General features: G+C 47.4%; 1 protein-coding gene across 1 annotated transcript; it reads right to left on the minus strand.

The window, feature by feature from the left end:
* Window positions 1–338: 338 nt before the first annotated feature.
* KRT80 (keratin 80) lies at window positions 339–14,608 on the minus strand. The gene is made up of 9 exons (XM_085315698.1): window positions 14,271–14,608; window positions 10,731–10,945; window positions 5,699–5,759; window positions 4,568–4,663; window positions 2,305–2,469; window positions 1,681–1,806; window positions 1,364–1,584; window positions 920–975; window positions 339–824 (listed from the first exon to the last, which is right to left on the minus strand). The coding sequence occupies exons 1-9, from the start codon at window positions 14,595–14,597 to the stop codon at window positions 622–624; spliced, it is 1,470 nt and encodes a 489-aa protein (XP_085171824.1). The 5' UTR covers window positions 14,598–14,608; the 3' UTR covers window positions 339–621.
* Between the last annotated feature and the right edge of the window lie 11,116 nt (window positions 14,609–25,724).

Genomic DNA, 25,724 nt, shown 5'->3' on the forward strand with positions numbered 1-25,724 from the left:
CCCAAAGGCAGTAAAATTAGCTGAATGTTGTGGAGTCACTAAGGATTCCCCAGTACAGCCAGAATGTTTGTCACCAGGCATGCAAGTAGAGATGTCACAARTTCATCTGGCTCGGGATGTTTACCTGCATCTCCCTGTCAGCTCAGTTTGGAAAGCTTGACGCTGCCTTCCTTTGAAAGCCACATCAGTGAACACCTCTCAGAGACACCCCAGAGTTGAGACAGAACAGAGAGAAAGGTTTTGTAATACTGGTAAAATATCTGGGCTGATGGCTTCAGGTTGCCATATTAAAAGCTTGTCTAATAATACTTTCCTCTCTCGCTAATTTTTCTATAGATAGATATCAAAGGTTATGAATGCAAATTCTCTGTGGAAACAGATCCAGAGCAGAAGCAGGAGTTAGTATGGGTACTGAATGGGAGAGACTCTAAAATCCTGGGTTGGTTTCTGCTTGTAACTGGTAACAGAGATGTTAACTGGGATGTTGTAAAGAAAAACTTGAGAGAGATTCTTGTCCTTGATTCCTCGGACGCTGGCTTGAGCTTAGGAGAAAGTGCTTTGGTTTCATTTGGCTACAGATGCCAACGTGTCTTGTGTTTGTGCTGTGGGGCTCCGTTTCTCCTAAGAGCATTCTTTGGTGGACAGAGAGTTGCACTTTGGCTGGGCCCCGTTGATGCAGGCGTCTGCTTCAGGCGTTGCCGAGCTGTTGCTGTGGCTTCTTGAGGGCAGCATCTTTGTGCTGCTTCCTTTTGGGTTCATCTCACTGTTGGTGCTGCCTGTTCCTCTTGCAAACACCTTGGAATTCCTCAAAGCACAGGAGGAGGCTGCAGAGGGAGAGAGAAAAGTGAACCACTTAGAAATATTAGAAATGTTTCTTTTGCATTCTGCTCTACCAAGTTKTATGAATAAAACCACTTACAGTGCTTTGGTCTGGAATGGACGGTGCTGATGATGGTGGGTATTGGTGACTCTATGCTGTGAAAACAAGGACAAGACGTGAAGATGCCTGTTATTCTTTGAAGGCAGCAAAGTCAATGCAGTGCCAGAGAGAGAGAGAGTTGGAGGTTGGCCCTCCAGAGCTGGGTTATATGGGTAGAGCCAAGTATGTGGTTAAGTTGTGAAGGCTAACTCAACAGCATCTGGGCAAAGCACTCTCTAGAGAAGTGCTGGTACCCTTCAATTTGAGGAAGCGAGGAAAACTTCAGAATAAGAGACTAGACTGAGCTGTATGGGGACTGCTGAGGTTTGCGCCTTCTTTGATCAAGCCTTCTATACCAGATTGAAAGCTTGGGATGTCTGCTTTCTTCCTAGCTGGTTTGTACACATCCGTTCTCCTGTCCAGATATGAGGAAGCYCAGCTCACCTACTCTCCTCCCCTTCCATCAGCTTTCTGTAAGTGAGGATCTCCACATCCAGGGCCAGCTTGATGTTCATCAGCTCCTGATACTCTTTTACCAGGTGAGCCATATTCTCCTTGCTCTTCTGTAGGGCTTCTTCTAGCCTGACCAGCTTGGCTTTGGCATCCTTGAGGGCCGTCTCACCTTGCTCCCCTGCCTCTTTGATGTTCTCCTCCAAGYACAGGCACTGTTGTTGCAATGGAAAAAAGTGGTGGAGGCGTTAGGTGTGTTGTAGTTTACCAGTCCTGAGTGCTAGAGTTTTGTCACCCACCCCAGGACACACCTGACTCTTTTGGGACACAATGCAGGACCTCAACTTCTGGATCTGTATGTTCATGTCTGCAATTTCCCGTCGACTGTCAAGGAGGTGGCCCCCGTAGGTGGCTGACTGGGTGTTTCCTTCATTCAGCTGCAGGAGAGAGGGAAGAGTGGATTATCTACTCCTCCTCTGCTATAGCAAAGGAATCTGAGAATTTCCACTGCCCTTGGGGGAAAAACACCTCACTAAGAAAAAAAAAAAAATAGGTGTGTTGAAGGATTTAGGGCTCACTCCCAAATCCTCTTCTGGCTGTGCCATGTGCAGAGCACGCAGTCTCTTAGTTTTGGTCAYGTTCCCTCCCGCTCTATTTGGGGGAAGCACCAGTGGAAGCTCACTTACATCTTTGGTTGGCTCGGTTGTCACTGGGAGAYATTTTTGCTTTTCTCCACTGACAATGCAGAGAGCCTAGAGCAGTGAAACTCCTAATTTAAACATCTGAATTAGGAGGAGTTGATTTGGGCTAGCACCCTGTCCCTCCCTCCGTTCCCAGGTGTAGTCTGTCCTTCCACATCTTGCTGATCCCTGTAGTTTCTCTCCCTCTTATTTCCCTGCCTCTCCCCAGTGTCAATCAGATAATGGGACAAATACCTTTCTCCTGGTGAGCGCTTCAGCCTCCTCCCAGCTCCGGAGAGCAAGAGCTTCATACTGGGCCCTTACTTCTTCCACAATTTTACTGAGGTCAAGTTTGCATGTGTTATCAATTCCCAGGACAACAGAAATGTCCTTAATTTCTGCCAGCAGCTCCTCAAGTTCCTGCATAGCAAAGAGAATGGGCTTGAAATACCAAATATTCATCAAAGCTGCAATGCAGGAGACAGCTGAACGTTGGCAGATCTGCTGTGCTTAGCTAGCCAAAGCTGCTTCCTGCAGAGATGATGAGGCTTCATAGATTTTCACTCTCTGAAATTGTGAAGCTGGTGGTATTTTTCTCTAACTTAGGTTAGAGCATTGTTTCGGGACCTTTGGATACAAGTTCTCACAGAATCTGTTATTAACCTGGCAAAATGGTGCATTTGTATTGCATCGTAAGAAGGTTTATTGGACTGTTGATTGGGCTTCGGTTTTTTGCTCTATCAGTATTCACATGCTGGGTTCATCTGTCCTGGGGAAGGAATAGGGCAGTGAATTGTTCCACRGGCTGGTGGTCCTAGAAGGTGCCTCTTCCCAGCTCTGCTTCAGTATTTAGGGAGGTTGTGGATGCCATTTGCTCCATCATAGTCTTTGTGTCTAGTTAAGAGGAGGTAGGAACRGGACCTTCTCTAAACACATTCTGCACTAGCCATCCCTAGCAGGCCTACTCCATTCCCCAGAGCTGSTCTCATATACTTGAGAAACTCAGACCAGCCACAGGAGAAGTAGGAACGTGCACACAAAAACTGCAGTTCCTGGCTGGGGTATTTGCTTTTCATGACTGAGTTGGTCACAGTTGTAGAGAAAGGAGTCAAACAATGATGAAGGCAGACTACCCTCGGTGAACCTAAAAAGGACCCTTAATCCATTCCTGTAAACTGCACCCCTGARTGGTTTGTATAGAGGCAAGACGTGACTTGATGCCTTGCTGCTGAGCAGATGGTGTGCATGTTCACTTGGCAGCTCCCCGCAGCTTCAGACTGCTACTGCAAGGGTGTCACTCTTGGTTTCTCTGTAGTTGCTCTTGATTTTTACTAGTGGGAAAGAGAGCAGCATACATCTCTCCCCAACTCTTACCTTTCGTCTTGATGCTTTTGTTCCTCCCTTTTATGCTGAGGGCTTTAATCTCTTAGAAGCATTTGTAGACCTYATTTGCCTTGCCTTTCCCTAACTGGGAAACGATGGGCATCCTGAGATGGTGATCCATGAATAACAGACAGGAAAAAAAACCCACCACTCTTCCAAAGAGCAGGATTATCCATGTATTTCTTTCMCAGTGGTGTTTAATCCTTAAGCCTTTTTGTTAATCTTAGAACAGGTAATAGCTATATGAGAAAATGCATGCGTGTTTCATATATTGGAGCATCCTCTGAAATAATAATAAAAAAAGCCTGATGCTTTATTAATATTTCTGTTGGYATAAAAGAGGACCAAAGCTAGAGTTTTCTTCTAATTCACACCAACAAGCATTTTAATGGTTTGTATTGGTAGAATTCAGACAAATCATTACTATTTGCAGAACGCTGCTGAGCCTGCTTGATAACATTTTACAGGCTCTGAGTGAGTAGCTGGAATCACCTCACCTTGTTTGAGCAGATACAGGCACGTTACCCTTTGGGCCTGTTCAAAGGGCTGCAGGTTCCATATTCTTCCCCTTTTAGTAAAAATTTATGCAATTGTATGCTTCTTGTGCAAGTGGAAATGGAGTATATTGGATCCTGTTAGAAGCAAGGTGCATCCAGCACCTCACTCAGGTTCACTGTGGCTTGTCCTGCTGCTTGGCTATAGTCATTCCCTTCGARTCAGAATGGAATAAACACTCACAACCTGGAAGGCTTGGTCTGAAGGCAAACACTGTCTCAGTGGAAGTTAGGAGCGGAGCCCCTGGAATTCAGATGGGGCCTTCTAACTGTTTGAGGGGAGAGCCCCAAACATGCTCCCGGCAGGAACAGTGGYGCAGAAAGAATATCCTGATCAAATTTAAAATGGAGCAAGTTTGGCTGAAGGAAGGGGGTTAGCTGATGTGACCCTGCCTCAAGCCATTGATCTGAATAGATGTGTCTGTGTAACACCATGCAACTGRACAAGGGGCGGGTTCTGATCTCATTTTGGTCCAAATTGGGAATAAAACCCTCTTAGTGGAACTTTCCTTCAAAAAGGCCATCTTTTGCATGGTAGCTTGTGTGTGTGTGCTGGGAAACTCTCCCAATTGCATTTTTACCTGCTCGTAGATGGTTTTCTTCAAGTCCATCAGGTCTTGTAGCCCATGCAGTTTTACTTCCAGTTCTGTTCGGTGCAAGGAGCTCGCATCTAAATCCTGTAGGAGGTGGAAAGTGTATTAATGTACAGTTTGTCTTTGGATTTGAGGCAAGAGGTCTTTCCAACTTCTCCCTCACYGGCATGTCCTCCTTCCTATATTGGTGTGGGCTTGTGAAATTTCTCTCCTACTCTACAAGTAGGGAGGTTCCTTTGTGGACATTTCTCCTCTACCTGTTTTTTTGTTAAGCGTACGCTTCTGTGAAAGTCTTAAATGAGATGGGGTGGAGAAGGAAACAGGCAGGGCTGGTCAATAYGCACTCATCTTTTATTCACCACAAAAAGCAGGGGGTTATTGAAAACTCTGATGCCATCTACAGAAGTCACCAGAACTGCCCTTACTGGCTGATGAGTGTGTCAGGGAAAACATACAATTAGCTATAATGATCATTTGCAGAGGATGTTTCCTCTGTCTGATAATACCTTGCATTCCTATACCTTGGATTTTTTTTTTTAATGCAAAAACAGTGCACAAAGCCRCCCATTTCAGCTGCTATTCAAATGCAGCTACATCTGGGGTGGCATGCGGTTGCTATTTAAACAGGGCGTGGTGGTGTGACAGGAAGCGAAGACAAACACATTTATCAATTTTCAGCCTTTCCCAACCTATGATGTCATCTTACGAGAAAAAAGTAGTGGAGAGGAGAGGTATGGCCTTGGAGGATCCTCAGAGAATGGACCCCTCTGGGTCGGGTCTGCTCAGTGCCATTGCAGTGAGGCTGGGCACAGGCACCATCTGACCCCAAGCACTTCGGCCAAGTGCCGTGGGGCTTTTCCATAACCGCAAGTGGCCCAGACTCACTTATGTGTCTCCTATTGAAACTGGAACCATGTTTGCCACTCCATTGACTTTCTCAGGACCTTTTTACTCCATGAAACCTCTGTGGTACAAGGACTCTTACAGTACTGGCTAACCCTGGACTGTCTTGGCTGGTCTGGGCCATCCTGCTACTCCAACCATCTCATGACTGCAGAGCTGGGGTAGGGCCTATTCATCGTGCAAGTGTCCCAACAAAAAGTTCCTGTTGTCACCAACCTTTTTGAGCTCTGTGAAGGTATATTCCATGCCACTACAGAGGCGAATTTCGTCCTCGTATCTAAGGAGAGTGGAAAAAAGCAGTAAGAAATCCCAGAGACTACCCACAGGCAATGTTTAAGGTTGTCTTGTTGGTCTAAAGGAACATTGGCATGTTGGCTTTTTGCTTCTACTACAATGTGCCACCTCCTAAGTGGCTCTGACCCTAGATATACTCTCCCCTAGACAGCAGGAGAGAAATCTCTTGGGTACAGGCACCTGGACAGAGATGATAACAAGTTACTGTACGTCAGCTGCTCCGTAGTAACACCATGCACATACTTTCAGTCTCAAGAACCCCAGAGTAAACAGGAGGCAACTTTAATATTAATTTTAATTAATTTGAGGGCTAAGCAACCTCAAGTTACCTCATATTTGCCACAGAGAGAAAGAGAGTGCAGGCACTGAGAAGAGGGGTGTGGTAAACTGTTATTCTCTGTGAAACTCAGTTGCATGTCCCAAACTTTGCTAGATTTTCACTCCAATCTCTCCTCTTCTGTTTCTTTCAGGTATCATCAGCATTTAATTTCCAGAGTCTGTGAGCAGTTTCAAGGGAGAAAGCCTTGGCTTGTGTAAATTTGCAAAAAAARCTGGACTAGCATCATAACCTATTCTAAATATAAAGAGGGATTTGTGAAGGAACACAAGATGCAGCAAAGCAGTTCATGGAAAACAAAGCCCACAGAGCAGAAGGTAACAAAAAGAAAAAAATAAATAAAAGGATGGGATAGGGTGGGGCCCTCGTGGCTAAATATCTAGCAGAGGAACCAACCCTGCAGGTGTTTAAAAACAGGTTTGATAAGGCAGGACCAGGATGGCAAAGATTTTGCCCAGGGCAAATATGTTTCCTGAAAACCAGCAGAAACAGGAGAGGGTAGTTTAGGGAATAYGCCAGCCCTTGCTGGCTCTTGGGGCAAGCGTGTGGCTAGCCCTGATGTTGCTGAAAGCAGGTATCCACCCAGGAAGCCACCAGATCTCTTCCAGGCCTGTTGCGTTACCAACAGCAGTTGATTTGTTTGCTGTRCAGCAGGTCAGGAATGCTGGAGCATTGTACGATGGGCTTTTGGTATCCGCCACTGCATTGCCGGACATGATATGACAGCACTGAGACCACAGCAGGTCATGCTCTCCAGCAGGGTGGTCATGGCTTCCCTGCTGTCCCCTGATACTTCAGGTTCCTCTTATCCTAATGCCCTCATAGCATTTCCTAACTCTGACTTAAGTGTTTCAGTGCTGCTTATGAATGTCAAATTGGTGTGGGTAAGGCTGAGACCTTTGGGAACGAGGTAAAAGCTAAATGGCATCTCATAACAGAGTGATGATAATAAAATCAGGAACAGCAGCTGTGTCYTTGTGTTTGGTGGACTAGTACCTCATCACTCCACTTAAACACGAGGACCTTCCTCAATGTTGTACAAACTTTTACCAACAAGAGGAGCTGCTCCTGAAAAAGGGGGAAGAGCCTAGGGACAGAAATGACAAGGAATTGGRAATGCAGCCCAGAACTGTACTGCAGGGCAAGCAGGTAAGTCATGCAGACCTGAAACATCTCAGATGGCTCCCTGGAGCTGGAGCTTTCTCCACTGAGAGGACAGCAAGAGCGCAGAGKGATCAGACTGTCCCAGGCACTGCAGTAAGGCACTTCCCTTAGAAACCCAGTCTGTTAAATTCTCTTCTTGCCTGCTTTCATAAGGCCAGGTAGTCCAGCTAACAAGAGATTTACCCATCTAGTTTTTCTGCTCTTTAGCTGGAATGTTAGCCTTGCTGCCAGCAACTGTGCATTGAGCTTAATTATAGCCTGCTGCTCTTTTCCTTCATCCTTTTTGCATCTCAGCCCAATCCCAGTATGTCCCAGCCTGCCGAAGCAGCTTTGTGCATTGCAGGGTGCTGACATAATCCTACATGTGGAACAAACAACACTCCCGCCTGAAAGGGAGCAGGCCGAGCCAGCCAAACACGCTCACCGCATGGCTCTGGAGAGACCTGGCAGCCAGAAGATGACTCATATGGGGATGGAGCATTCCACAAACACATTACAGCATTTATCTTCTTAAAGATAATCCACAAGCAGTCATGCATTTAGGCATAAATCCATCCCATCTCGCTTCATGCACTTAAGGCAGGCGTCTGGTAGCCTTGGGCTTCCTCCATAGTCAGTGAAGCAAAATYGTCTTGTTTAGAGGTGAGCTAAATCTCAGGCAGGCTATGTTCCTCTCTGGATGTACCTCAAGACTACTTTAGGGTGAAGACATAGAGGTGGGATGGATCTCAGCCTGGTGGCATGGGATTAAGTCATTTTTTTTTTCTTATGGACAGGTAGGGTAGGGAGTAGTTGAAAACAGACTGCAGAGGTTGGTGGTAGATGATTGACAGTCTAATCTTCAAGTGACAAAATTTTTCTATCACAATTGCTAGACCTCAGAAATGGCCCCTCTAAAGGCTGTAGACCACCCCACACACATACACACCTTTCTTTTTTTTTCCCTACAGTATCCCCCTCAATCCCACCCCAGGGTAGTCAACACATGCATATGCTCCCTGCATCTCATTCAGGTGGCTCTTTGCATGTGCAAATCACACATGTGGGGAACTCAAGTGAACACCTGTGCAGGCGTGCACCTCCTTCATCCCTATGCAGGCATGTTTCAGTGTTTGGTTTTTAGCTCAATTCCCTGAAGAAGCAGGGCTTGTGAGACCCTGTGTCAACCGCCATCCTGCTCCCCCCTTCCCTTCTCTATCATCTTGCATCTTTGGAACCACTGGTCAATGGCAACCTAATCTGTGAAAGTGGCCCAGCTGATTAAATCTCTCTGTGGAAATCGATCCCTGGACAGAGGAGAAGGAGAAATGAAGGCCCTGCTGAGGGTCACTGACAGGCAGTTTTCACAWATGTGATTTGTTGGGCAACAGCCGGCTGGGTGGTCACTGTGCGCACTACCAATTCACCCACGCTGGCTTTGAGTGTCAACAGCCCCATGACAGGGTGGGTTTTGCCTGTTTGCTGCTCAGGTCACCCTGGCAGGGCTCGTGCCTTCCAGCTCGCGGATGGGAGAAGGTGAAATGGGAAGACTCCGCAAATGAAAGAAAAGAAGCAGTTCTAGGAGCAGCGTGATCTACAGAGGCTGTTTTCCTGTGGCTTTATGTAATCCCATGTCTAACAGAGCGGGAACTCTTGTCAAGGCTGCTAGTGGGGCTAATCGTAAGTTACTGCCCTTGGTGGRTTCTCTGCTGTCTAATAATGTGCTTGTGCTGTGGTCTTATCCTCTGTGTGTTTGAATGGGGGTGTGTGTGTATGTGTGTCTCCTCTCATCAGCCTTTTGTGGAGCTCTGAGAGACTTAGCATCCTTACGATGTCTATCCCCTTGTCCAGCTGGGTAGAAACTGTCCAAGAGTTTCAAAAGTTAGGAGGAGAAGTACAACTGATTTGCATAAATGCCTTTGTCCTTTAGAAATCAAGCTGAAAAATAAATGAAGTGCCAGATTTGGGCAATTAATGAGGCAATTCCTGAGTACAAACTATGAGAGCAGACAGGGGCAACTGTCATGGAATAAGCCAAGAAAAATCTTTTATAACTGCTGGGTCACGAAGCAGTTAGTTTCTAGAGGAAGGGCAAGGAAGTATAAATGCTCCAGAGGGGGATATCAGGTCTTAACCTCTTTAGGGCAGGGAACGTATGGTACCTTCCACATTGCAGTTTTGATCCAAGCTTAGGGTTGCTACCTCTCAGCAGAGCAAGAGCCTGAAGGATTTTTCCAGTGATCCTGAGTTTTGGGATGTGAAATCAACATCCAAATAAATTGTAGATAGACACTCACCAACATAAATTTAGGRATTCCTAAGTGTCTGTATGTCAACGCATCATTTCTGGAAGGAGCTGAGTGTAATGAGTTTAGCATAAGGCTAAGGACCTATTCCTGCTCTRCCACCAGCTCACTCCATGAGCTTGAGCAAGGCATTTAACTGCTGGGTCTCCATTAATCCATTGTAAAGCGGAGTTATCGGTCTTTCCCCTAATTTGCAGATGTATTGAGTAGGTTGTTTAATCAATGTCTGCAAAGAGCTTTAAGATCCTTTGCTAAACTCCCTAGAGAAAGACACTTATTATTTACRCATTGCTTTGTACATCAGGAACAGGTTTGGGCTATTGCTTCAGTGATGTCTATCAAAGGCAGCAGGGGGTAGGCCCTACACTGCTGTTCTGTTTTGACAGTGCCACTATGTAGGTCTTTACTACAGATCAACATGGAAGGCTCCAGAGTTCTTATGTAGGCAGATGGGTGTAGCTGTAAGGGAAAGTATCTAATTGCGGATTCATCTGTGTGGTATGCAAATGACACCAATAATAATAAAAGCATTGTGCTATTGAATGAGCCCTGGCACATCTCTGAATGCTCTTATCAGAAGATCTGAAAGCTCTTGGCAAAAGCAGTGATAAGCGCTCCGCAGCTGGTCCTCCCTTCAACTTTCAGCTGCCTGAAAATTTCCTGTCAAGAAGTTTTCTGGGTAGTAGTTTGACATTTTGGCCAAAACAAAGATTTTTGCATGAAATTGTGTGGGGTGGGAGGCAAAAGGAAGGGATGTTTGTTAAAAATAAGTAGCCGAGACCCATAAAATTGTTTGGTTTTGGTAGCAAGTTCTGGTTTGTGATAATAGTGTGGAGAACAAGTAATTCTTTGTTTTGGTGGCTGTCATTCTGACAATATTCCCCAGAGCTGTTGTTCTTTGGCCTGAGGCATCTCTCAGATACACTACACTCTTTGGTATTCTCTTTCCATGCATTTCTCTTCATCTTTATCTCTTTAAGCAGGAAGAGGCTGGACAGCTAACTTCTCAAATGTACAATGCATACCAGACTAAGAGTTTGTTCCCAAGAGTAACAACCTGTCCATATTAAATCAGTCTCCCGCAGCTCCCTGTCCATGCAGATGAACCAATACCTTGCAAACAGGCTATGCATTCYGCCTTGTATATCCAGCTATGAGACATACTTACTTGCTTCGGAAGTTATCCATGGTATCCAGCACCTTTGTCAGTTCTAGCTCTAGGTTTTCCCGCTCGTAGCTGAGGGCCTTCATCTCTTGATTCATTTTACTCATGTACTGATCATAGATGGCCTTGATGTCTGACTCGGAATGGGAATTGTCTTGATCCTTCAGGAAGCTCCACCTTGTTGTCAGGATCTTGTTCTGTTGCTCCAAGCACTGGACCTGCAGAAGAAGTTTCAGAGACATTAGTAACTATGATAGCCAAAAGCAAAGCTGGTCACCCCTTGCAGGGCAGGAGATGCTTGTCTGAAGAGTAGCTAGGAGCTGCTGGAATTAGTCAAGATCTCCAGGTAAGAACTAGAAATCCGCTGCAGATTAGGCCTCAGGATGGAGGGTTATAGGGACTTACAGAGGTTTTACACATGACATATATATAGAATTTTTTTTGATAGAGCATATTCACATCAAAATGAATGAGCATCTTCTATTAAGTTACTAAAAATAGGAGCTGTTTGTTGCTATTCACACCCTGGTGAAGTTTGTGTAATGAATCAGAGTTCTGATTTATATGGCAAAGTAACATGGACAAGAAATATGGGAATTCTAGACAATGAGCAAAATAATTATAGACTCTGCCAAGTCTGTGCCTATGTGGTGTGTGTGTCTGTTTAAGACAGGTCACATTGCATTTTCACCCATCCACTGTTCAAATCTGACACTTTTCTCCTAATATTTGCAGTCTTGGCAGTAATGCTCACTGCTCAGGTAATGCTTTTCATCTTCAAAGCTTTTGGCTAACTTCAATCAATTATTTAATTGCTACCTCTCTGTCACTACTCTGAACAAAACCAAACTCCTTCAGTCACATTTCAGCTGGTAATTTGTGAGTTTTCAGTCACTTCCAACACTGTCCAGAAGCCTAAACTCTATCACAGACATGATTCAACCCTAATATAAGTGCATCTGCTCTATAAGGAGAGCTATGGCTTCACGTATACCACGTGTGGTGTGAGTAGTGGGGGGCCTGCTTCTTCTGCTTAGTCTTCAGCTTTGACTGTGTAACTTCAATAAGCAGCAGCCATGAACTGGAACCAAAGATGAGAGTTCCCAGCTGCTGAACACTATACAGATGCACGTGGTGAGAGACAGCATCTTTCCCAAAGAGGCTGTCATCCTAACAGAGAGGGAACTGGAAGCAGAGAGCAGCCAAGCAGTCAGATGTTCGTGGTCAGTTATTAGCAGAGGAGGTATGAGTGGTAGGATCTCGTGTCTCACTGTTAGAGACCTAATCCTTGCTGTCTTCCTGAGAACTTACTGTATGTCCATTAATACCAAGTCAGCAGTCCATCCAGGTGACTGGCTGCTCTGTCCTGGCTCAGAAATAGTGTGACATGCTCTTATATGCATGTGTAAGGCTAAGAACTGCAGGATGATGCTGCAGTGGAGCCAGAGAGGGGCATTGCATGTGGCACAAGGTACAGGTTTCCAGAGTTACCAGTAGCCAACAATTGGGCCTTTTGTTTTCTCCATCTGAGGCCTCTTAGAGCTGCTCCTAGAGCATCCCTCAGCAGGGCTGCAGTCAGCCTGTGGGACTGGCTGCAGGGAATCAGTCTCTCCTTTTTGGTCCTTGTTCATAATCCACACCTGACCGTGAAATCAGCTCTGTTCCTGACCTTGCTTCTCATCTGTAGCTGCTCAACTTTTTTCTACCTCTTCAGTTTCTTGCCAGGTCCCAAACCTTTACGCTACCACTGGAGTGTTTTGCTTACATTTTGTCTTCTTATACATGCTCCCTCTTTAGCACAAATCCTTCCTTACAAAATCTTTTAATCTGAGTTTTGTGGCAAAAGAACCACCCCAATCTGGCCTTACTTTCTGGAAAAAACATTTCTGAATACAGAAGAAATGACCAAAGTCTGGTCCTTGGAGGTCTCTACTGCTGTGCTGTTCAGGCTAAAGTTAGGTCTCAGAATGGAGGCTCCATCACTCTCTGTCTTCCATCTGGACATATCTAGATCAAATGGAAAGGGAATACTGGCAGATCTGGAACAGCCTGCTGCAGATGCATCAGTAGCAAACTCCTGAAGTGATTGTGGTCAGTTATCTGAAGAATTAGCTGCTTGGACTTGAGGCCATCTGAATTCTTGATTGAAGAGACAAGTTCTCTGACCAGGAAGTATCATTACTTTCCTGTGGCCTAAGGCAGATGGCTGAAATTTGCCACTTGACTGATGTATCACTTGAAGCTACAGCCTTCAAAGCTAAAGGCAGGAGCTGCTAGCACTAAACTCAAAGCTACCTAACTGTAGTGGACCATTTGTATCTTCTGTCCATCAGGCCCTACAATGCACGCTTATCAGCAGATCACCAGGTTGGATTTATCAGAAAACCTGCAGGTCTGTCACTTCTTCCATCTCCATTTGCACAGAGTGATGGACCAGTGCATGTGGTCTGGCTCACGTATGTCACAGCGAAGTATTGTGTCTCTGTGTGGTCTTGTCCCACTCCCCTGACCCCATCCCTGATCTGGATAGCCAAGGGACCAAGCCTGCGGCATGTGCAACAAGACCTACTCTTGCAGTGCTTTTCCAAACTCATGCTGCCGAGATCTGTGCTTGGAAAAGCAGAGGTGCAGAGACTGCCGTACTCTTCCATCCAGCCCTTGGCACAGCCACACACTGGCTTGCACATGTAGGTGTGGTTGGCACACAACTATTCAGTCTGGGTAGATGCTATGAGAGATAGTTTCCCCCCCAACCCTTCTTCCTAGTGTGATTTCAGGTCCTCTTAGAGCTAGAGTTAAACCAAAAAAATCCTAAGCTGTAGTAGCTTGGCACTGGCTGCCTGTACTGTAGACTCTAGTGAAGCAATCTCCTGGGAGATTACCATCTGTTTACAGAGCACCAGGGCTTTGCAGAAACCTGCCTCAGCCAGATGAATTGTTTTGCTTTGAGAAAATCTTCTGCCTTCTCATGGATCTTAAGAGATGAAAGCGACACTTTCTTGGCTAAGTTCGCAACCCCTCATAATGAAAAGTACAAAGGAGGGAGACGGTGTGTGGGGGGGTCTCTCTTGCCCTCTGCATAGTCACTGAGGCAAATTTCCATCTTGCGTTAGCAGCCTGAGAGCTGCTTCACTGCTCATGACTGTTTCAGCCTGTCCACTGCGGGTGCCAAGGCCTACTCTGCCCAGTTCCCTTCCTCGGCTGCTCAGGCAGGACCATGTTCCCCTGCAGCGCTGCTGTCCACCCACCCAAGAGACCTGCTGGGTGACAAGTGTAGCAAAGGAGATGCACTGGCCACCTGATGCTGCTGACCACAGATGGGGCCCATCATCGCCTAGTGCTGATAGTAGCACTTGGTAAAGCATAGAGCACTGAAGGAATAACTAATTGGTTAATTGGCCTAGTACTTAGAGCTTGGCAATAATTTAGCTTTTTAGAAGGCCTTCAGATGTCTCCTGAGAGACTACTTATAGTCTGTTTTCCCCTCCACCATCCTTGTCCCCTCACTGCACCATGGCCCTCAGCAGCTTGTGCTCATCTTACCTTCCCAATCAGGGACACGAACTGGTTGTTGAGCAGCTTGATGTCCTCCTTCTCCTGTTCTCTCATAGCTTGGAAGTTGGGGTCAATATCCAGGTGCAGGGGGACCAGGAGCCTCCCATCAATGGAGAGGGAGGGATAAGAAGAGCGCCGGTATCTGCCACCTCCACGAAGGCTGAGGGAGTCATAGCTGTTGCTTGTTGCCCCAGTGGGACTGCTGCGGCCCTGGCGATCCGGGGAAGTGCCAGCTGCTCTTCCTCTGCTCATCTTCCCTGACACCTCCCAGGAGGAGAGGGAACCACTGGTGAATGCTTTGCAAGGGTTAGTCATGCTCAGCTTGTGGCTCCTGCAGCTCTAGGGGAGGGAAGGAGACAAAAAAAAAAAAAAAAAAAAGTTGAAATTTTCTTGCTCCTGCTGCCTGAAAGGGAAGGAGAGTAGTGGCACGCTGAGGAGTTCGGTCGGCTTAATTTCTGTCTCCTCGGCTCGTGGGTTAGCTAATGAATTGCAAGCACCTGTTCTCCTATGTTCATTAAATGGAGGAGGGTGTAACCGTTGATGTAATCCAGATCAACCTGTTGGCTTTTTTTTTTTCCCTCCTCTCTCTGTACCCTCCTTTCTTCAGGAGCTTGTTTGTGTGGTGAGGGCATAGGCACTCGCAGCAAAAACAAATCACTCCCAGGTAATTCACTGGGCCCCAAGCAGCTGCTTTCTGTATCCTTAAATGGTGAAGAAGAAAACCAAAGGAGCTGGGATCCAGCAGGCTCGGGAAGGAAGGCTCTGAGCACAGCTGCTGCAGGAGCACTTGGCTCGTAGAGCCTGGATTCAGTCTGCAGCCCTGCCTCAGGGTTTCCAGCTAAAGTCAGCAGGAAGGAATTATGATTTTTTTTTTTTTGAGGGGGGAGTGTTTGACTGAGCAAATTGTAAACAGGAGTCTGAATTTGCCAAGGGCACGAGTTTGGAAAAGTGTCTCAAGCTAATCTTATTTAGAAGAACTGATGGTCTTCCTTTGACCACACAGGACCATCACATAAAGTTGTGATGCACTGAGCGTTTTATGGCCTATAGATCTGTCAGTCTAGTTTGAAAAGACCTGGATGGAGGCCGAGACTCCTGAGGCTATTTGGTCATCTAAGTTGTGGACTGGCAACAACAGAGATCTTCTAAACCTCTTGGCACCAAGCTGGATCTCAAAAGTGTCCATGTCAGTCTTTGACACCCTGTTCCCAAAGCCCTTTAAAACCTAGCTCTGGAACCACCAAAAAGCGCTGTCTTTTAATGAATTCTAGGCTGCTAAGGTGGCACACCCTTAAATACCTATTTGGACTTAGATATAAATCAATATTGGGCATGTCTCTTTTGAAAATATTTCCCAGCTTTCACTCASTTTCTCATCTGAAGAATCAGGACAGAAAAACACCAATTTATTCTCCTTTTGTCTGTTAGCAATGCAGTGTTTTCAGAAAAGGGATAGTTGTCTTTGATCAAAATCTGGAATTTCTATTTTGTGGGAAACCTGCTGTTTTGCAGGCTGGTTCTGCCYCACGTTGGAATACAAACTGGGTATTTCCCTGCCAAGTGATGGGTCTGTCACAGACCTGCTTCAACATGAAACACTTCTGATGTTGCAGTAATTTTTATCCAAAGGCCTTCAGGAGGAAGCAGACCTATTCTGTTCTAGTAGGGTTAATCTCTTCTTTAAGCACAGTTTAAGTATTTTGGCAAGAGCAGAGTGCTTCCATAGAGCATATGCTGAAACTGCCTTTCCAGGGAAAATGCTTCCTCTGATGCATTTGAATATCAAGTCACTCACTCAACAAATCCTTGTCCGAATTTCTCTGTTTAATCTGGGTAGTTTAATTTAAGGATTAAAGCAAAATTTATGGTGGGGAGATGACAAAGCTCATGGCTCTGGCACGGTGAGGTGAGACTATCTCCTAGTGAGCTGCTTGTTTGTGGCTTTGTGGTTGCAGGCACATCAATGTTCCTGATTAGCATCAGGTCATGGGGTCACCTGGCAGGTTTTTTGCTTTATCTGGTACTGAGGGCAGTTGTGATGGCTCCTGAGGAAAGATCCCTCCAAGGGAAGGAGATAGAGGTGAAATTAGGCTGGTTCAGTTTAATAGTAGCTTGRTTGGGAGGCTGGGAGCTGTGTTCTTCAGTGAGCTAGACCGGATCCTAGCACGATTGTGTCTTGCAAGACCCTCGGAAGCATCATTGCAGGGAAAGCACTGCACTGGCATTCATCACATCTGCAACCACACCTGCCTCAGCATCAGTCCCTATTSCTCTCTCCTCTGTCGAAGTATCAATATTTTTAATGAAAAATGTTGCAAGTGGTCATCTGCTGGCAGATGATGTGAGGATGTGTGGGAAGAACTTAGAGAGGATTAGCCTGCTTTCTAACCTCTCCTTTCTAGGTAGCAAGGCTGAAGTTCTGATATTAGGTACTTGCTAGGCAGAGGGRTGAGACAGGAACCCAAGCTTGCCCCTTTAAGGGGAAACACTGCTGCAAGAAAGCTCATGGTGRTAGGTCTTAGGGGGCTCTAATTTCAATCTGCTCCATGGCAGCTCCCAACAGCCTGACCCRATACCAAAATTATCCCCAAATGAGCTCTTTGCTGCTGTAGCTGCACCCAGCAATGCAGGACCCGTGACCCTGTGTTGTCTTGCTGAGGATGGAGGGGGAGAGACACCCCAGTGGCGGCCAAAACCTCGTTGCGTGTTTCTCTCTCTTGCTCTGTGGGAGAGGCAGTGCTGAGTCAGAGTGTTTCTTCTCTTCCTGCTGATGTTCTCGATGCTCCTCCTTGGCCAGGTATTTGGTTCAATTCGGAATAGGCTGATCTCCAAAATCTAGCTTTGAGATTTGGCGCCAGCCTTCTTGGCAGTGTAGCTAAACAAGGGCGGGGGGAGAAAAAGGTTGGGGAGAAGGTGAAGTAGGAACRGGATGGGGAAGGCTTTAGGGGATGCGATGAAGGGATTCAGCCACCTCCAGCTAAACCTCTRTATCCTCCTGCTGCCTGGGGTTTGCAGTGGCTTACAGAGGTTGTGAGTGGACACAAACATCTCTGCAGGCAAACCCAGAGAGGCAGGTCATCCTTCCCTTAGTACAGGGAATGTTATCCYGGCCATCTGGAAGATCACCTTTTAGGGTTATCGGCATTTACAGAGTAGAATAACTTATTTATCAAAGTTCCCTAAGTAATTGCTGTTTATTAAACATGGGTAATGTATGAAGCATTAGCAGCTAATCAGCATTTGCCTCAAGGAATTGGAATGATTAAGCTTAAGCAAGACCTAGATGGGCCGGGCGGAGGGATGCAGAGAGCCATGGAGGTAATGAGCAGGTCAGCAGGACTTGTTTAAGCCTTGCCAGGCACGCGAGTTGCGTCTGGAGTGGGAGCGCGTGTGTTAAGTTGAATGACACATCACAGGGGAATGGCTGATAGTGTGGCCACAGGTAGGACAAGGCAGGGCGGCTGWAGGTTCCTGGTTGTGGAGAGAGAGGCTGAGGTCACTAGGTTCATTGCAGGCTGAAAAAGGGAAGAGGGTCCCTGTTGGCCTGTGTTTAATTTAGCCTGTCTCCCTCATCCTCTGATGGCAAGGATGTTTGCCTGCTCCGTGGCACATGCAGGAGACAGGTTGGTTATTCTGTGCTCCCCGGAGCTGGGGCTGCAGTGAGGGGCTTCGAGTGGTGGTTTTGCAGCTCTGTGTCTGGCCCTGGCTTCTGCAAGAGTTGTTCTCCAGCCTTCCTCAGCTCAACTCCCTCCCTGTTCTTCCCTCCATTCTCATGTATTCCTTCTTTGCATCCTCACTCACCCTTCTACTGTCGCATTTCCATTCTCAGCCCTTCCTTCCGTTCCTTTATCTGCCTGTTGAGAGCCTTCCACATCCCCTTCCTCCTCCTGCCATCCCACTGTTCCCTTCCTTCCTTCCTCCACGCCCAGGCTTTTGGGTGCAGCACTGGGTGGCCAAAACTGCCGCCTAAATCACTCCCCCCTCCAAAAAAAAGACGTCACTTGCAAAGAATTTACAGAAGGGTTTGGAAGGCAGGACAAGACGTGCCCACATCTGCTTCACACTCAGGAAGGTTTCCAACCTGTTGTGTTTTTGCTCACGTAATTTCCAGGAAATTTCAGGTATTGAACAAAATAAATCGGAGTAATTAAGGGGCGATGACATCACTCGTTTCTGCTTGGGTGCTGCAGCCTCTCTGCTTCTCGCTGTGCAGAGGCAGCACGATGCAGCCTGAGCACAGGACTTGGAAACGGCTGCCCAGCACTAGATCTCTGCTCCTGCTCTCGCAGGCTATCCTAGAGCCTGTGAACCTCTCTGTGCTGTTGGCTGTCCATCCCTACTCRTCCCCAGGTCAACCTCTCTAGCTCGTTATTCACCCCCAGATCCGCTTATAGGCAGAACCAGCATCCCTCTAGAAGAACCTTTTTGCCTGTCTTTTGAGCTGTGCTGGGAGTTTGAAGCTTGCAAGCCCACTTTCCAGTGATCGGCTACGCTACCAGGGCAAATATCTTCTTCCTTCTCAGTGTCCACGCTTGGACATGAATAAAGGGAGCATGAAGAAGACACAGGCTGCGARGATTTACTGCTGAGTGTTTCTCAACCCACACTTGAGCAAATGACTTCATCTCTCGTAGACAGCACCCAGTATCCACCACTCCAGTTACGATCGGGCTCTGTGCTCTTGTGTCACTTTTAATTAGGCTTTTTGTTTCTGCATTGTGTCATTCTCACGTGGTCTGCGGCATAAATAACGATGTATTGTTTCAGTGCGTACTGCAAGCRTTTAGCTCTTAATGAGGGTGCATGGATATTTATAAGGCCGCTGTGCTTGTTTTGCAACATGTAGTTTCTAAGGCTAAAATACACTGCGATCTTTTGGGGAGCAAAAAGACCCAAGATACCGAGGTGATAGTTAATAGATTGGCTTTTGCACTGGGAACTGTGGCAACCTATCATTTTACTCCATGGTGGGAGATCAAGGTGGGCTTGCAACTGTCTTGTGGCTCTTCTTTTCAGAGGCCACACGCTTAAATTGTTGGGTAGAAGGTCTGGTTTGTTTTTGTTTTTTCCCCCTACTGCTTAGGCTAATTAGTTCTGTGTTTCTGCTGCTTTTCACCATGTGCCACCAACACCATTTTGGAATAAATGCAAGGCGTTTGGCCATGCCTGCGTCCCACCATGGCTTCCCTCGGGGCAGTTTGTTGTGCTGCTTCCACGCCAACATGCTTTGCAAATGATGCAACCCAGCCGTGCAGAGCTGGGGCACCCTTCGGAGATGCCAGCACGGCGCGCAAAGCCACCGGGCAGTGCTAGGGCTGCCGCAAAGGGCCGGCTGTGTGCATGCGTTTTTGGTGCTGGGTAACCTCTGCGGCCGGGTAGATCTTCTTAGCGGCATGATCAGGTGCCCTCGTTGTCCCTATGAGTCTGCGAGGGAAACTTTGGCACCAAACAGCGTGCCCCGTAGCGTCGCTGGGCAGGTTGGCGCCACGCACGCTCCGCGGGCACCGGCCCAACTCGGCACCTGGAGGCAGAGCGAGGAATTGTCCACTGGCCTCGCTCGCGTCTCTGCTTTGCGAGGACGGTTGGGATGTGGTGTGGCCAGGCCACGTGTGCGTCCCTGAAGGCTCCGCACATCTGCATGCGTGTCGGTGCCAGCCCTAAGCCTAGGAGCAAGTCCATAATCCCTGTTTAATCTGGTACCCGGGCTGATTCATCCCTGATTTTAAGTCCTGAGGTCAAATTCTGTGCTACTGATTCATGCCTGGTGCATTCCTGGCAAACGTGGTGAACTGGAAATTCAGTCCTGCCTCGAAGGGCCCCTAAGCCCTCATTCATACCAGCTAAAGCCGGGCTCGACCCGCCGGCTGCGGCGGGGGGCCTGGGCAGCCTATGGGGTGCGGGAATGAAGCATCGTAGAGAACTACTCTGAATTCTGTAACCCACAGAATATTTTCCCTTTTCTAGTTTTCCTTTCTGCAGCCTGAGCCCCTCTCTTCCCTGGAGACCTGGAAGGGGTCAGTCATGTCATAGGCGACATGGGTAGGAGCAAGAAACTTATAATAGTAATTATTGTCACCGCTGAATCTATTGATTATGGTGGTGCCTGACACAGACCAACCGCACCCTCTGTTTCCATCAGCACCAGGTCCAAGGCTACAATCCTGCCCTTTGCTCTTGCTGTAAAACCTGATGCCAGTCCCCGGGCTGGGAAAGCAGCAGAGGAAAGGGGGGTTGCACCTTGCTTCCAGCTTTTGCTTGGAAGGGGCTAACCCTGTCACACTGGAGTTAAAAGCAGAGTGTATTCAAGCAGGTATGTTGCTAGCTGAGCAGAGCGTTGGYGTGTGTCACCACTGAGATAAAATACCTGGCTGGTATGGCAGCAGGCGTCTGGGAATACTAAATCTCAAGGGAGCTGCATTCTGCTCATTCCTCTGTTCCTCTGCTGCAAAAAAATCACTCGTCTTAGTGAACTAGATTGGCCCCTCTGTAAACCGAGATTATCGTTTGAGTTTGGTTATCAGAGCCGTAAGGAAATGCTTGTAATAAATGACTCATCTGATTTCTCTCCTCTTCTGGCTGGGATGTGCCTGTGAGGAGCTCGTAGCTCTCCCCAGTTCAGGCTCCTTGTCTTTGGCTGATTGCCGCTTCTCAGCCTTTTGCAGGTTGTTTGGATGTTCACAGGTTGAGCTGTTTAGGAAAGACCACTGGGACCTCCGAGCCTATTTTTACATGCCCATGGTGAATGTGTTTTAACACATTCCTGCAATTCCACGCGGGGAACGGGCTTGCTGCGGAGGTCTGCAGAGCTTCTCTGGGAGTTGCTGTCTCTGGAAACCATATCCCTGGCTGGTACCAGCCACGCTCCACAGGAGCTGGACAGTTTATGCTGAATCTAATGGAGTTTTTGCAAACAAATGGCCTAAAGATGCAAATAAATATGCACAGCTGCTCATTTGGCAATATGTAGCTTTGCGCKTAGGGAGTGGAGCTGGGTAATGTGGAATTTACTCCTGCCTCTCCCATCTGCTTCCTGTCTGTGAGACAGTTTTTATCTCTCCAAGGCCAGGAAAAATGCTGCATACAATTCTGCATTTTTCTTTGTTGCTGGACTTTCTTCCTTAGGAGCATTTATGAAGCAACAAATTGGTTTGGAGAATTTGGATTTTGCAAAAGATTTGGGATTTGTGATCCAGGGCCAGAGGGTGCCAAGCAGCTTTGTTCCCATGTAGTTACTAGGATTATTATTTTTTTTTTCCTGTTTTGGTAGCTATTAAGAAACCCAGTCATTGTCTGCAATTATTTTGCACTGGGGCTGTGCAAACAAGGGTAATTTAGGATGGCTGCTGTGTTGGGTGTTTAGTATTTGGGCGAAAGTAAGACCTCAAATCCTTCCTGGGCTGTTGGAGATGTAATATCGGTTGGTGTAAAGCGGCATTGGCATGTGCCATTGACTGCCAGAGCTCTGTGAGATGAGAAGAAATTTTCATAAGAGCATTTCTGACTGATGACTGTGTAAGATAATTTYTCTCCTTCCTTGCTTCATTCACTTCACTGGAATTACGGTGACCTTCCTTTCTAACCCAGACATGAATCAGACCTGCAAAACCCGGGGCAGTGCTGAGTATCAGCGCACTAGTTATAGCTCGGTTCCTCCARTCGGGTGGTGCTGCCTTCCGTGCAGTGAAACGATCCCACGGTTTCCGTCTGCTCTGAATGGGGTGCATTAGTTTGCAATTTCAGTAATTAAAACAGGGAACACAGGAATATCATCTAACCCTGGGTATAATCTTATTATCACAGGCTGGAGTGAGCGAGGATGAGTGGACGAGTAGTGGGAAGCGAGGTCCCTCTGCAGTGGTTAAACACGCTGGTCGAGATGCAAGCTCCAAGCTGGGAAAGGGTGAAACAGCTGATGGCTGGAGGCTGGAGAAACATGGCCAGAGGAAGGATTGCTTTGTAACTGCCCTGCATTTTTGTGCCGGCCGGTGTGTGTTACTGGTTCCAGATAGCCGAGCCCTGATCTGAGCCCGTTTGCCTGTTCTGTAACACATGTGCATCCACAAGGGCTGGCTCGGATGAGCTGTTCTGATTTGGAACRGGCCAACAAATTCAATGGGCCGGACTCGAAAGTCGCTTGTGCCTTGGGGCAGGAGGCAGAATTTGGATTTTCCTWTTTCTTCCTGAGACATGTGGTTTCCAGAAAAGCCGAGCCCTGCGTGAACAGGGCTTGTTCAGTTAATGAAATCAACATTAATTTCATCCCAGCTCTGAAAACTGAAGGTTTTAATTTGTTTGTTTGTTTGTTTTTCCTTAAGGCTTTAGCTGCAGGAATGACTCTAAGCTTTCATGTAAAAATTATCTACATAGTTATGATTGTACGTAATTATAACTCTATTTATTTATAGTTATTCCTTCATGATTTCTTGTAATCATAAGATCTTGCAATTTGGGGCAGAGGGGAACCCCAGCTTTCAGTAGGTGTAAAGGAGGCTGCAGAGCAGGGAAAGCGCGTAGCTGGGACGCCTCGGCCGTGCGTCGGGTCGCAGAGCGAGGTTTGCGGACGAGCTGGTGACGCGCCGTGCGCGGGGTCCAAGGCGAGATCCCCGACAGCCTCTCTCTGCCCGGGCTGCGTTTGCTTGTTTTTCTGGTAGCTTATGGCAACGTGCAAAGGTTCCCGTGGCGGCGGCAGCTGTACGGGGTGTATATTCGCCTGGTGCAAACACAGGGCTCGATGCCGGGGGAACGGGCGAGCAGATGGCACTCGAGTGGCCAGGCGTGGCGGGGGGCAACTGCTGAGGCAGCGGCTCCTTTGGGGGCACAAGGAGCCCTTGGGAGCCCTGATAGGTGGTTTTATGCCGTTACCTGAATATTTCTGGGTCTAGAGCAGTGCCTTTTGGGGGCTCCAGCTAACATGACGGGCAATTAGAGGTCTCCAAAAAGCCGCTTCCTGTTGAGATGGGCAGACCTCAATCTGTTCGGTTTATCCAACATTAAGGCCAAGACAGCAATGACTTAACAGAGAAATCGTATCAGGCCCAAGAGAACTTTATTAAGCTCTTGGGAGGTRAGACATAAGGTCCATTATGACCAACCCTTGGAAGAAATGAGCAGCAAAAGAGATGGATTTCCTCATCTTCTGGCAACCTTCAGGTGACCAACAGTTGCCTTTCTAGAAAAGTTGCTTTCCTGTAAATCAAGATACGAGCCTGAAGGGATGTGCCACTGCACTGAGTTTTATAGCCTGAGCTACCTAGGAAGTAGGGCTGAGAAAATCGATAATCCTTTATATTAGATAACCACTTTGTCTTGACGCGCCTCACGTTCGAGTCTTCCTAGAGCACGTTATTGACACCTGGAGAACGTGTTTGCTCTCATTGAAGCTTAAGGAGACCAGTCTTGCTATATTCATAAGAAATGTTGGTAGACTGGAAACTCTTATGAGGCTTAGATCAGCCAGAACCTGAAAGGGGGAAGCTGTCGTCACGGCACAGGAAAAAATCTTGAAGGCGGCAATTGTGTGTCCGTCTACATTGGTGGAAGTGCCACCTGCGTTTGGGTGCTCTTTCTGAGAACAGCTTTGCAGTGTCATTCTCGGAAGATCCCATGAATTCCAGCTCGCAGCGCTTTTGCAATACCCCACTCAGGAGACCACCAAAACACTGCTTGTAGTTAAGACATTGATTAATTTTAATGACTCACTKCCAAAGCACTTTGGAGCGGTAATCACAAACTGGGACTGCTCTGTGCAAACACAAAACCTAAGGGCACTCCCTATCCCAGCAAGCTTTCAATCCAAACACTGCAAACTAAACACACGGTAAGAGATAGCCCAGGGGAGATGGACGGCAGGGTGAGGAAACACCGGAGTGATATTGATCAGCGTAATAACACGTTCTTAGCACATAACCTTGCTTGCCTGCAGTTTTCTTCCACTGGGACGTGGTTGTATTTGATGTTTTAGCACTTTCTGGACTGGAGTTGAGGATTTGGTGTGCTCACTGGAGAATTTACAGAGCAATTTCTTGTTGGTGACTCTTCCATCATGTTAGTGAGCATTGGTGCCCAATGTTGGGCTGTTCTCAGGTGTGCAGGGCTAGCTGTTGTGACGCCAAGCAGAATATTCACAGTGTCAAAGCATTTGCTTCCCCAAGAAGGTGTTTAACCGGTTCACACTGTCTTCTGTGTTACCAAACCTGAAACCCTAGGGGACATTCGCCTGGGCTTGGAGGCATTTGTTAGCCCATCCGGTTGTGAAACTATGCAGTGTTACCATGGCATCTCGGCAACACAAGGAAACTCTGCCTGGGACATCCTTGAACTGCTGAATCCTGACTTAACCTGACTCGAAACTGGATTTAAACAGTAAATTCGGGAGGGATTGTAGCCAGTTTAGATCCTCTATGCTGATTAACAGCTGCACTGCAGTGGCTGGGGCAGACCCAAGAAGCACAGTAAATTAGACTTTTTCAGTCCCTACTACTTTAACTAGGTTGTGACTGATACAGAGCAGAAAGCTCAAACTCTGAATGGAAGATAGACTCATTCTCACCTGCAATCAGTGGTAATTAAGATTAGAAAATTGCTTTTCATGGATCTGACTCTTGGTAATGCAAATCAAGATGAGGTTCAGTTCCCTTACAGTGTTCCCTCCAAGGCTGCTGAGGACAGCTTTGACTTTATGGTGATTTGTCTAACGGCAGGACCGTGTTTTCCTTGGCTAGATTGCCTTCTGAGTCCAGGCCAGACTTTGAAATCTCATGGCAGGGCTTATGATCTGATAGCAAAGAGAACCATCCTTTTGCAGCTATTCAAAAATRCAGAAAGTGCTTGAAAATGTCCTTTGTCTCTCTGCCTCTTCTGCGTAGGCGCCCAGAAGTTTAGGCAGCAACCTGACCTGTCTCCTTTGGAGTCTGGACTGGCTCACTGGGTATTTCCACATGCAGGGTGCAACCCACCTAAAACACCCTGTAGTGCTAGCAGGAAAGAGAAAGCAAAAGCTATGGCAAAGCTGGGCTCTGCCGGTGGAAAATGGTATGTGTGTCTGAGGCTGCGGCTGGCTTTGGTTTGTGTTAAATGGGCTGGACCTGAAGCTGATGCCTCTTATCTGCTTTCTGCTTTTGCGGGGGGAGCTGCCTGCTCTGCAGTGAAGACTTAAAAATCAGTGCGTATTCCCTTTTCTCACTTTAAAATCCTTTTATTGAAGCAGGGAGGAATGGAGAGGCCATGAGAAAGTGGGGATCAGGCCCATCCCGTTTTAATTCCCTGGCAAGGGACCCCCGGAGCRGGTGAGGGCAGGAGCATCTGTGCTTCGTGTCCCTCGGCCGCACAGGCGACGGAGGCCAAGGGAGGCGCAGAGCAAAGCCCGGTCGGAGCGCGGGGACGGCGCCCGCCAGCTGTGCCGGGTCCCCCTTCCCTGGCCCTTCCCTTCTCGCTCACCGGAGT

This window comes from Rhea americana, unplaced genomic scaffold (assembly GCF_003343005.1).
Source record: "Rhea americana isolate MKP2758 unplaced genomic scaffold, rheAme1 scaffold_435, whole genome shotgun sequence".
Taxonomy (NCBI): domain Eukaryota; kingdom Metazoa; phylum Chordata; class Aves; order Rheiformes; family Rheidae; genus Rhea; species Rhea americana.